The 13,790-nt window shown below is 36.3% G+C and overlaps 1 protein-coding gene across 3 annotated transcripts in view; it reads right to left on the bottom strand.

The window, feature by feature from the left end:
• FSTL5 (follistatin like 5) overlaps nt 1–13,790 on the bottom strand; it is a gene marked incomplete at both ends in the record, with an annotated part of 542,883 nt that overhangs the window by 269,426 nt on the left and 259,667 nt on the right. For all 3 annotated transcript variants that reach the window (XM_082611409.1, XM_082611410.1, XM_082611411.1), the window contains one exon: nt 5,504–5,624. In XM_082611409.1, coding sequence (XP_082467535.1) covers nt 5,504–5,624 — 121 coding nt within the window. The remainder of the gene's footprint in view (nt 1–5,503; nt 5,625–13,790) is intronic.

Raw genomic sequence — 13,790 nt, 5'->3', positions numbered from 1 at the left:
ATCTTTGTCTGGTTTTCGTATCAGAATGATGGTGGCCTCATAGAATGAGTTTGGGAGTTTTCCTCCCTCTGCTATATTTTGGAAGAATTTGAGAAGGATATGTGTTAGCTCTTCTCTAAATGTTTGATAGAATTCGCCAGTGAAGCCCTCTGGTCGTGGGCTTTTGTTTGTTGGAAGATATTTTTTTTCTTTTTTCTTTTTTTGGTGCGGTACGCGGACCTCTCACTGTTGTGGCCTCTCCTGTTGCGGATCACAGCCTCCAGACGTGCAGGCTCAGTGGCCATAGCCCATGGGCCCAGCTACTCCGTGGCATGTGGGATCTTCCCAGACCGGGGCACGAACCCATGTCCCCTGCATCGGCAGGCGGACTCTCAACAACTGTGCCACCAGGGAAGCCCTAGTATTTCTTTTAAATATTCAAACCTATGTCTGATCTCACTTAAGACTTATTGGATCCCATTGCATAGATTTCCAAGTTTGTTAATCAAACAAGGCATGATTTGAGATATTTGATGCTTGCAGTGACGATTTATTTTAAATATCCTAGTAAAAATCAAATGATTTTTGAATAATGTCAAAAATTCCTGAGAAAAATTAAGAATGTTATCTGATGCTTACTGTAAAATAATAAAATAATTCATCTTATCCAAAATGAAAAAAAATACTATTTTATGGAAAACTTTATAAGTACTAAAATAACACCCTAATCATGTAATAACAGTTGATAATGTGCTGGTTCTTTTTTCTTTACCATTAACATTTTCCTGTTTGCAAAGTACCCTTTACTTTCTTCCACGTTGTGTGGCGGCAGAAAGAATAATAAAATGGAACTCAAGAAATCTGTTTATCTTTGTATCTACCAGTAAATAAAGACTGGATAAAGACAAGTTCCTTGACTTCTCTGGCCATAGTTTATTCTTCTAGATTCTATTTATTTAGGGACTTTTTAGTTTTCTGAGCTTCCTCCTCTCTGGGGGAATGAATTCTGGGTGGAAACACTGATTACTTTTTATCCTTACTATATCTGTCCTTTTTATCATTATCTGTCTGAGATGATGCATTCTAAAGGAAAGGAAACTTACCTTTTCAAGTTGCTTTAACTGTCACAGCAGTCTATACACATAGGTACTTCATATTTACTTTTAAAATAGATTGTCTTTTCACAATTGTTATATATTTTTATTCATGATACTAATATTTTATAATAGAGTGACTTTCTAACATCATGTCATTATACAACGCCTGTCACTAAACTTCACAAAACGGAGGTGGGTTTAGTCGTGAAGTATTTTAACAGAAGGAGAGAAAGAAATAGACGTATGTTTCCTATTCACATATAAGTATAAATACATCTTGCTGATACAATCCATACAAGTTAGTTTTGCTCTGTCTAGAGGGTCATTCTAGAGCTTGTTACCCTGTTTAATAATGGTGAAACACTGAAAATATATTGCAGAAAACTGCTTGGTGAGACCACAATGAATATTAAAACACCCCCAGATAATTCCAGCATTACTTAAAAACATTACCTTTTTTAAATGATTATGTTAACATCATTTCATCATAGTTAAGGAAAAATTTTGTGATTATTCAAAAAGATAAAACCTCATAATATGATTGCTGATTGACAAGTGTTTTCGTTATCAAATATCACTTTATGATTCAAAATATTAAAAATGCAGACCTTTTGCATTATACATAATTTTGACAGAATGGCAGAATCATTACAATCTTCATTAAACTTCATTGCATTTACTATAAATAATTTCAATAAAATTGCTATCATATTACCTTCCAGTTGTTAACAGAATCATATAGATTTACTTCTCTCCAAATTCAATAGTTTGTACTACACTGTAGCTCCTTTAAAAACAATGTTTCACTATGTCTCTATTGAAGTTTGTATTGATGATTCAGATTTCTGAATTGAAAATTATATTTTTCTTTACAACATACTGATCTACCTTGCCTTCCTTAGCAATATCAAATCGTATCCCAAACACAGCATCATTTCCCCCTTGATAGGTGCAGGTAGCAGTATTCTAGGGAAGATTCTTTTGTACTGATATTGCCAGGGATCATTATTCAGTCTTTGCTGTGTTACCATAAAAATAAAATATTACTCACACGTTATTTTCATTGTATTTATTAGTTTCTAGCTCCACTATTCCACCATTAACAATATTTTGAATAAAAATCCTATGTAAACATACAATTTAATTCTTATTGATGCTTGATAGTTTGTATACCATTAAAAATATTTTCTGCTATTGCTATAGATTTCAACTACTTTTATTTAGCCATATCCATGTATCTTCATATTATGGGAGTGGAGGATAGGAGTTGGTAGATTAGACTGCTTGTTTAATAAAATAAGTTAGTAAAATAGTAATGATAATTGATATATTTCCATAGACTTTCAGACCTGGAAGAGATCATCTGGTTGGACTAGTTTCTCTAAATACTCTGGTGTATCATGCAGTAGAGATTTTATTTATGCCGATGTAGGGGAACAAAACTGCCACCCCAAAATTTGTCTTTGGTATTAATATTATTTCAAGCTGAAAACAATCAAAGCCCAAAAGACTTGGAGAGTAACTTCAACTTTCCCCCAACTGCCTAAAAGAAAGAGGACAGAGGACCTCTTCCAGGAAGGGAGCTATCACCACAGTTTACCATAGTATGAACTAGGGGTGTGGACATAAAAGAACTCAGCAAAGTCTGCTTCTTAAAATTTCTCTCTGTGTCCCATTGTTTGTGCAGGGCTGAGAGAACATTCATTTACCAAACACTTTTCCATCTCCATGTGTATTGCTTTCCTCCCCTTTGAAGCACAAAACCCCTACCTCAACATCCTCTTTTGTCTTTAGCTGAAAATGGTATTTAAGGTGAGGGTTTCAGCCATTTTGGTGAGTTACCCAGTTTTCCTGGGTCTCTCCCATGTATACATGTTATTAAATTTTGATTTTCTCCTGCTAATCTGCCTTATGTGAACTTGATTCTTAGACCAGCCAAAAGGACCCAGAAGGGTAGAGAAAAATTTCTTCCTCCCTGATACTCTTCTCTTTGTCCATCTTCCATCTCTCATCCCCTAAAGTCCAAATCCACTCATCCTGAAGACCCATTCAATTGCTACTACTTTCATAAACTCTCCTTGATTCCCAGTGCTGGAGGTTATATTCTTAGTTCACTTTATATTTTATGTAGGCCTTCCTATGACATTCATCCCCTTGTATCTTACATGATAGTATATAATATAATACAATATAATGTAAACAATTTTTCCTCATAAACCATAATATTCCTGTCATCCTAAGCACACAAAACAATGCCTACTACAGGGTGAAGTTTAGTGGCAAACACATAGACTTCTTAACTGGTTTGGCATAGGTCTGATAATAAACTCAGCCACTTGGTTCTTAACTTCTCTGTGTTTCAGTTTCTTCATATAATCATTGAATGATAATGCTGCTTTCTTGTTATCTTTGAAAAGTTGTCTAGCCTTGTGACACACTTTAAAGGATTAACTGTTTACCGAGATATCCCATCTTGTACTCTGCTTGCAATTTAAAGTGGAAATGCAGTCTAATTAAATCTGAAGAGCATACTGACATCTTGCCTTATAGCTTTGTAACATGCAACTATTTCACATTTATTTCTTTGCTAGTATCAAATATTACATAAAATATAATTCAGTGTTTTAATATAAAATGATCATGTGGTAACTACTATCCTTATTTATATGAATTTTCAGAGATTTAAGTAATTTTTCCAATATCAGAAAACTGATGGACGACAGAGGCATAACCCAAAAAGTATATTTTTACACCAAGTACATATCTTATTTCCTGCCTTTTTGGAAAAAAGAAATATATACATATGTATATATTTGGAAAGTCCTATATATGTGAGTGCATATAAAAATATTGAGGTCTTCCCGGGTGGCGCAGTGGTTGAGAGTATGCCTGCCGATGCAGGGGACACGGGTTCGTGCCCCCGTCCGGGAAGATCCCACATGCCGCGGAGCAGCTGGGCCCGTGAGCCATGGCCGCTGAGCCTGTGCATCCGGAGGCTGTGATCTGCAACCGGAGAGGCCACAACAGTGAGAGGTCTGCGTACCGCAAAAAAAAAAAAAAAATATATATATATATATATATATATATATATATAAGATTATCCATCTATCTATCATCTATCTATCTATCTATCTATCTATCTATCTATCTATCTATCTAAAATCTCATTTAACTTTGATTACTTGGTGATTTTCAAATACCAAACAGTTAATTTAGTATTTTTTTCTCTTTCTGTTACACACAGCTCCAAAACTTTCCCTTCTGTTTTTTGCCTCTTAGTCTTTTTTCTTTGAATTAGTATTATTTTTTTAATAAACATAATATTTTTTAAATTTATTTATTTATTTATTTATTTTTGGCTGTGTTGGGTCTTCGTTGCTCTGCATGGGCTTTCTCCAGTTGCGGCAAGCGGGGGCCACTCTTCATCGCGGCGCGCGGGCCTCTCACTGTCACGGCCTCTCTTGTTGCGGAGCACAGGCTCCAGACGTGCAGGCTCAGTAGTTGTGGCTCATGGGCCCAGTTGCTCCGTGGCATGCGGGATCTTCCCAGACCAGGTCTCGAACCCGTGTCCCCTGCATCGGCAGGCAGATTCTCAACCACTGCACCACCAGGGAAGCCCCTCTTTGAATTATTTTTAATGAATAACCTGTCATACAACTTTTTTAAAAAAAATTTTTTTATGGTATGTGGGCCTCTCACTGTTGTGGCCTCTCCCGTTTCAGAGCACAGGCTCTGGACGCGCAGGCTCAGCGGCCATGGCTCACGGCCTCAGCCACTCCGCGGCATGCGGGACCCTCCAGGACCAGGGCACGAACCCGTGTCCCCTGCATCAGCAGGCGGACTCTCAACCACTGCGCCACCAGGGAAGCCCTGTCATACAACTTTTTAAACCAAATCATCTTTACAACTTTGCTCTATAAAGTATACTAAATTTTAAGAAGCGTTTAAGCATTTCAAACATATATAATTGATTCCAAAGTATCTTAACATAAATATAATTTTCAGTTCTTATGCTAATTATTGTTGTTAACGTATATGCAAACGTTATCTATTAATCAACTTTGGTTTTTCTATAAAATAAAAAAAAATTGCCATTATGTAAATAATTAGTTTTTGATATATGGTGACAGTGAAGTGCTGTTCCTACTCTAAAATAACCTTGGAAGCATCATTGTGGAATTAATATCTTAAACTAGAATCAATAGGAACTGATAGCAAATGTTATCAAACATTTCCAGCTCTGTATTTTAGAACTATAACTCCCTTAGCTTTTACATTCGTTTCAATACAGCCACACACTTAAATTATCTGTTATATCACTTCTCTTAAGAAATAGTCTGTACTTTGAGATCAAGCAAACACACCATATTGGGTAAAGAAACAGGAAAAAGTACAAAGAGGAATTAGAGAATGAATCTTATACTCACGGAATGTTCTATAAAATTCTTCAAGAGCCAGGTGCTTGTCTGAGTTAAAATCATCATATTTCAGTAGATCATACAAAGTACAATCAGAAAGGTCCTTGCCAAGTTCTTCCTGTTTTATCACCTGACAAGAAAATTAAATTCATGCAATTATATCTGTCTTAACATTTCTACAGTATAATTAATTATATGTAAATCACTTAATAGGTAATTTAAATCTGTAGCTGGGCAAAGAACTGAACCTATGAGAAACCTGGGTTTTCAGTTACTGGACATTTATTTTCAACTGTTTCAAAGATATACTTATAAATTTGACTTAGTTGCTTTGACGTTAAGATACGTACTTAGAATTTAGCCTAAATTTTCTAATACAAATATCTCCCAGTAGGACCCAGAAAATCTGAACACTAAAAGGACAATTTTGTATTTCAGTCATTTCCTTTGCTCCACTTATATTGACTCAAGGAAATACCTGCACATGAAAATTTCCTCCAATGTCTCAGTGACCCATGTCAAAATAGAACAGCTCTTCTCCAACAAAAAGAGTGAGAAAATTTGGTCCAACTTTCATCTTCCTATTATTTGTAAAAAATGAAGTTAGTATTTTTTTTCTCTTCTGCCTAAACTCCTCCCCAGCTGGAAATGAAGGCATTTGGTGTTCTGAATTAACTCCCTGGGTCACAAAGGAGCTATTCAACAAATGACTGTTTCCAGGAGCCAGATAGAATTAATGCACCAATTGATGATGGAAACCTACCCAAGCATGGGTGAGGAAAATCACCAGACTGCTTTTCTATTCTGTGCTCTGTTCCATGGACTGGGGCAGTAGCTTTTTTATACTCTGTTTTTTACCAGACAGATATAGCCTGTCTGGTAAAAGAGGTCTGCAAGATTTTTCAAACATTCCTTTTCATTCTGGGTAGCTGCATAGCTGTGTCCACGGTCTTTCATATTTGTCCACAGAGGGATTGGTTCATATTGCTTGGAGCTTTGCTTCCCCGTGTTGTTTTTTTTTTTTAAGTTGGTGCAATCACGAAACACAGACTCTGAAGTCAGCCAGCTAGGGGGGTTCAGACCATGCCAAGGCCACTTAATAGTTCTATAATATCTGGCAAATCACTCAACCTTTTCTCAATCAGAAATTAAAGATAGTAACCTCTATCTATCCTGGTTGTTGTGCAGACTTATAAAAACACGTATATGCTTATACACACACATATCATCAAGTGCAAGATATACAGTATACATTCAGACCTAATCAAAGTTAAAAATAATGATTTTTTTTAATGTGCTTCTTATTATAATAATTCACTGCAGATTTCCACACCAGCTTGTGCACATTATAGTTGTATATTCATGATGCTTTATTATTTCTTTTGGTAGAGCAGGATGATTCAAGCTTTGTCACAGCAATGGCGGATTGGTGATAGGAATTTCTAAAGAGCTATTTTTGACCTTTTATGGAACATCCATAAGTTAGAAGTTGTTATGCCTGCGCTTGGATGAGCTGCAGAGACAGCTCTGAGGATGGAGCTTAGCCGTTGAATCACTAGAAGCTCCAGCCCCTCCTGTAGCCACCTGAGTGGTGACATGCAATGATAGCACTTGCACTGCTAAATACGACTTTTACACATTATGTGTTCTCTCTTCTTTTTTACTGGATTCAAATTTCATTGGCTAAGCTGGCATTTGCTGCCTTAGAAGGGGGGAAAAGTGAATGATTTATCTGCTTTCCATATAAATGCTTATTGTCAACAGTGTGGATTAAAGCCCTAGGCTTTAGCACTAAGGATTAACAAAACTATCTAATGTCTGAAGCTATCTCTCCTATAAGCCTGATGGGGAAACAAGTACTGCGTTTCTGTTTAGAAAGCAACGGAGCTCTCAGCCACTCTCCATCTCTTATTTGTTAGATAATGGGAAGTGAATTTTCCCAGGTAGCGGAGGGACAGTGTGTTTGATCTTACCTCATTATACACTTCCTAAAGACCTGCAGTGCCAGCACTGCAGTAATTTTTAGGATGCAGTGACACCAGGATTTGGTCAGATATTTTAATACTATTTTTAGTGACTTTTAGTCAAGTACCTGTTTGTGAAACGATGGAACAGAAAGTTGGGGGAGAAGCTTTCATCATTGTAGTGTATGTCTCATATTTATTTCTGTTCTAATATTTCACTCAAGTTAAATCATGTATAGACCAAGAGAACAGACTCCTACTTTTTTCCTTGAAACTGGCTTTGGCATAAGACTAGCTTGCTTTTGATTTGATCTTGAACTTGATTTGATCATGATTACAAAACTCAAGCTGGATATGTTGTTTTAATGAGTGTGCTTTAGAAAAGTGCATGGTCCTGGCTAGTGAGCTTTTTATAAAAATCCTTGTTCACTGACACTTGGCCATGCCCATGCACAGGGGAGAGGTGATTCACTCCCTCATTCTTCCATATTTTAAATACACGTTTTCCTCATTTAGTCCATTTTTGGTCAATGAAATAGCTTACTTAAGACATGCTTCCTAGTAACTTTTTCTCTCCTTTGTTTCTTGATGGGAGCATTGGCACACTCTGGGGTGTTCCAAATGCGGAAGATACTTTCCTATAAACCTTTTAACCAGCCTGGGAAAATTGCTTCAGATATTCGGAGTTCTGATAGCCTTAACAAGCTGAATGTGTGACTCGGGGAAAGAAAGTATAAAACAGAATAGAAGTAGTAATACATTAAGCACTCTTGTGCTGGGGATCCAAACTTGTAGGACATTTATTTCATTTACCTTCTGGCTCTGGTTCCAAAGACTTCCCACTGGAGCTTCCTCAAAATGCACGTGTTACATCTGAACTAGAGATTCTTGACAAGGCCAGACTCACTGAATATATTGTCATTGAAGTATCTTAGGTTGAAATTTTAGTCTAGGAGGCCAGGCATAATTTCATTTGCAAAGTATTTTTTTAATTCAGGTAAGTATATTGTTTTTTTAAACATAATGCTATTGCACACTTACTAAAGTATTGTGTAGTGTAAACAAATTTATATGCACTAGGAAACAAACAAACGAAAAGTATGTGACTTGCTTTATTGCGGTATTGTGGTAGTCTGGAACCAAACTGCAATATCTCTGAGACATGCCTGTACACTACACAGAATCTCAGATGACAATAACTTATCTAAAGATAAATAAAACTGGAAAGAGAAATAGAAAGTGCCAGCGGTAGATGTAGAGGATTGTCTCCCTGCTAAGAGATGTATGGTTATTAGATTTCTGGGGATAAGGCATGACTTGGACATCCAAGGTTATTATATTCACTCTCATAAAAGCAATAAGATACATGTAGTTGATTTTGATGGTCTCAAGTCAGGTCATGGTGATGAGACCATCTGTGTAGGGGGTAGGAAGACAGAGGAGTCTAATCTTCCAGTTTTGTGTCTTGTTCTTTCCTCTCCTTGGTGGAGTAGGAGAAAAGATGAACTCATGAAATATACCACTCATACTGACAACTACTAACGGGCACTTGCCATCTGCCTCTACAAGGATGAAATCATGCGCTGCTGCAGCTGCTGACCTTCAACACCCCCTGAAGGGAGTTCAGGTGGAGATCAGAAATGAGGCCCTCTGTGCTCTGCGAAAAACTGGCAGAACAGGTCTCCAAATAGTTACATATTTTCAGGAGCCGATTTTATGAGCTCAATTCTTGCATCTCCTCATATCTAGAAAAGCACTAAAATCCTTTGTAGTGACATCTGCTCCTCATGACGAGTGACCTTCACGAGACCAGCAGAAACCTTCTGCAAAAAATATGTGCTTGATTACATGTACTCCCTCTTCACCAAAGTCACATGTATACTGACCTGTCCCCCAAAATCTTTGGAGCAGTTTCTCAGAGCTGTCTGAAATGCTGTCTTCCGGGCTATAGTCCTCATTTTGCCCCAAATAAAACTTAACTCACAGCTCTCACGTTGTGCATTTTTTTTCAGTTGATAATATGTTCAAGTAATCTGAGCTCTTCTTCATCCTTTGAAACTATTTTTCTCAAACTAATCATGCCCGTGTCAGAATCACAATGGTCTTAGTAGAGTTAGAGCTCAGTGATCCTCTATTTTAAAGAAAGTCCATCACGTTTGTGAAGTTAAGAAGAGGTAGATATATTCAGTCCTTTACTTGACAAATGTGTAGATTACATTCCAAGGCTCAGAAAATAAATATACTCCTGTGGTAACAATACACATCTCAAGGCACTGGCTTTTAAGTTTCTCCCACATCAATATAGGTTGGCTTTTCTATTACTTGGTCCTCCAGACTACTTCTTATCCACTTTCTTCCTTTCTCCCTCTCTCCCTTCCTCCATCCCTCTTTCTTTCCTTTCTTTACAAACACCATATGCCAAGAATAGTTCTAGGGACTGGAGATTAATTAGGAAGTAAGAATGACTCCCTTATGGAGTTAATATTCTAGAAACGGTGAGTGGGAACATGTAATCAATTGAAAAAACAAGATAATTATGGATGTTCAACAGCACTTAAAAATAAATAATGTGAAAGGACAGAGGGTAAATAATTAATATTACAAATTATAATGGTTTAATCATATATAACTGATGCTACCCTGCAACTGGTGTATTAAAAGAAAAGAATTGCATAAAATAATCATATCTTCTAAGTTTCCTTTTAGGTTTTGTAATACGCTTAACACATTAGAAGAAATTTAAAAAATCATTAGGGCCAACATTAATTTTGAAAGACTAGCTGAAGAGATAAAATTATTAAACCATTGGTGGGATGAAAACTATTTTAGTTTTAAGGCATTCTATATGGCTCACAGGGATTCTCTGAACATGAATGCCAACATTTTAAATATACTTTGACATTCTAAAGGAAAGATGCTACAAACAATATATTAAAAAAATTTTTAAAACAATTTTAATTTTCAAGTTGTCTTATGATACTATGAAGAGTTAAAGCAAAAAAAAAAAGAATATTTGAAACTACTTACTAAGGTTTCCAGCTACAATTGAAATTACTGTTTATTAATTGGAGCCCTGAGCTACACCTAACCCAACAATACATGTCTTACCTTTCTGTTTTAAGTGCTAATTGTTGCTGTTATGATCTACCTACTGGCATTGCCAATGCCATTTTAACACCTGGTTTCTGCTGCCTTATTTTGTATACCTGACAGGTTTATGGGGTTTGTAAATGTTGAATAGGATTAATTACCATGGCACTCCCAGACAGTCCTCACTTATCTCCTCCTCTACCCAAACAAATGCTTATTTATTTGCATTTAGTTTGTTTCCACTAAAATAGCATTTTATCTATGGGGTAAAACAATTCTTACCAATCTCATTATACATAAATATGTTGACTAGCTACAAGAACCCTTTTAAAAATCTTTAAAATTGTAATAGGCTTAACAACTCAAAATAAAGACTAACTGTCCATTCCTTATGTAACAGTTCTAATAAATTTTAAAGAAAATGGATATGTACAAAGTCTGCAAAGACATGAGCACCATGCTTATCCTGTTAGCTTAAAAATATCTAGCGTTATTTATTCTTGCTTTTTTAATTTTGTAAATGAATTCACATAAGGTAGTCATTGAGCAAATGGCTCTTTAAGTCAAATATATATAACATAATAATCTAAATCCTGAGAACAAGTAGTTCTTTTTATTATTTTAATAAACTGTTGTCATGTGTGCACATTAAGGAAATATTTCATTCTAATATGTATTCCTAATGTGAATCAGCTTATTAAGATGACAGAATCTAAATGAAGAAAAAAGCTAAATCAATATACTCAATACAGCTGCTAGTTTAAACTCAGAGTCACAAGGGAATGACTTTGCATACTTAAACTCCATGGGTGGTTATTTTATGAAATGGGGAGAAGGCTGAGGAACACATTTGCCAAGCCATTAGCACCATTTCACTTCAAGAACTCTATGTAGGCTGCTCTTAAATTAAACAAGGAGAATTTTAAGCTGAGGTTGGCTCTAGTGCCTTGGCACATACAATACAACCAACTCCTAAACCTGTAAATGCCTCAAGGTTATGAAATCAAAACCTAAGGACAACCAAGCACAAACGACTAGGCTTTAATCTGTAGCCAATTAGGACTTTCCTTACTTTGCTTTCACCTCCTCTCTATAAAAGTTTTCCCTAGCTCCCCTCCACAGAATGCTTCTAACCACTTTTGGTATGGTGTTGCCAGATTTGAATGGATTTTTGCTCAGATAAACTCAACATCTTAATATGCTTCAGTTTATCTTTTAATATTGCTAATAAACTCAAGGGTGCCATTCTGCTGAGTGAAGTCTGTGTATGTATCCCCTCATTTTACTCTGAGGAACCATGATGCAAGAAGTAGTTGTCCTTTCTCAAAGGGACAATTTATACAAATTCCCTTGTGCTTCAAACCCTGGTTTACCTCTGTGACCCTATAAAATCCAAGTCTTCCCATATTGCTCTGCACACTTCCCAATCTGACCTAATCTCATTTCCTTTCCAACTAAAACCCATTATAGTATCCTCTGTAAATCCTGCTCTCTGATCAGAAAATTCTCTTTTGGCTTCTATTTCTTAAGGAAACATGTTCTTCACCATGCTGACTTTAAGAAAATCTGGCTACTCCTTAAGAAAACCATTTGTCCAATAATTTTAACAATTGGAGACTAATTTTTTTCTCACGTCCATTCTACCTCAATGGGAGGAAGATGGTCAAAAATTAAATGCTTCCCTATTGGCACTTCTGGATTTCTTCCTCCTCCCAAATGAGTTTTCTTTCATCAGATAGATAGATAGATAGATGATAGATAGATAGGTAGATAGACAGACGGATGGATGATAAATAGAAGCTACTCCTTTGAATGTCAGGTCATTCAGTTACATAATTCTTTCCTATTCTCTCCCCATAATTCACCAATAATTTACCCCTCAATTCACAAAATTTCTATCTACCTTAATCTTTATCAATATCCCCAGAAACTTCAAAATGCATATGAATAAACCACCAGGAAGAGTTCTATGCTTCTTTTCATAGCAAATGATCATTAACCTTCTCTCTTCCAATGACCTTTTCCTACATGCCAGCCTGCCAAAAGGAATGTGATCATACCTTATGTCACTTCATCCTGAAATCCTTATTTCAAGCATTACAGGTCTGTTTTGGAATAACATATGTTCTTAAAACCATAAATGTGTTACTGTGTAGCTGAGTGCCTGACCACACTAGTCACATACACAATACTTAGGGGAGAAACCCTGTTTGTTATTATGTTTCAAATAAAGTCTATACTTTACATTTGTTAAGGCTTTTTCAGTGAGCTATTATCCTGTGAGACATACATTTGAATATTAAGCAAATTTGGAGCATATTGCTACAAGGACAATTTTCACTGAAGCAAGATTAGCAAAGCTCAGATTTCACCATAGACCCAAAGAGAGCCCTGAATTCTTGCTGTTGGAGAAGGCAATTTAAGAGAAGCAGGAGAGAGATACAGATAATAGAGATGAACCTCAGACACTTGTTTAGATTTGGGGAATGGAACTAAGAGAGAACACCAAACAAGCAAGTTTTCACACCATCAGCCTGGTCTTTGGGAAGAGCCAGAACATTTGATTTTGCCTTTAGTGCATAGAACTGGTTACTGGCTGAGACCACTCAGTTCTACCAGCTCATTCTGAATAGGATCCAGGCAGTATAGCACAGATTTAAGAAAAGATACAGGGCTGCCTAGACCAAAGTAAATTAAATGTCCATTTACCATTGTCAATAAAGAGAGAATAGACATTTTAAAACAAAAATGCTCAACAAATACTTTAAATGTGATTGAAATATTACCTTTGTCATATAGTAATTAAGACACGTATATGGGAGAGGAGAGAGTGATGAACTGTTCTGTTCCTGTAAAAATGCTCCCACACTCTCCCCTGTCATCCAACCCCATGTCCCTCAGGAAGACAAAAATGCTCACCAAGGGTGAAAATGAACATCATACACACTTGAGGAAAGAGATAGATGTGGGATTTCACTTGGCTCTGAGAGTATAAAAAATAAGGCAGAAGGTAGAAGATAAGAATTTCTACTAGTCTCAGGGATTGAAGACTTATTTGCCAAAGGAAAGACTGTGCCAGATATTGCCTTATTTTTTTTTTTACCATCTTTATTGGAGTACAATTGCTTTACAATGGTGTGTTAGTTTCTGCCATATAACAAAGTGAATCAGCTATACGTATACATATATCCCCATATCTCCTCCCTCTTGCAGATATCGGTTTTTGATGTTGGTGTTATTAT

This window comes from Mesoplodon mirus (genome assembly GCF_964341445.2).
Source record: "Mesoplodon mirus genome assembly, chromosome: 2".
Taxonomy (NCBI): domain Eukaryota; kingdom Metazoa; phylum Chordata; class Mammalia; order Artiodactyla; family Ziphiidae; genus Mesoplodon; species Mesoplodon mirus.
Note: the sequence above shows the minus strand (reverse complement) of the source record. Positions and strands in the feature narration are given on the sequence as shown.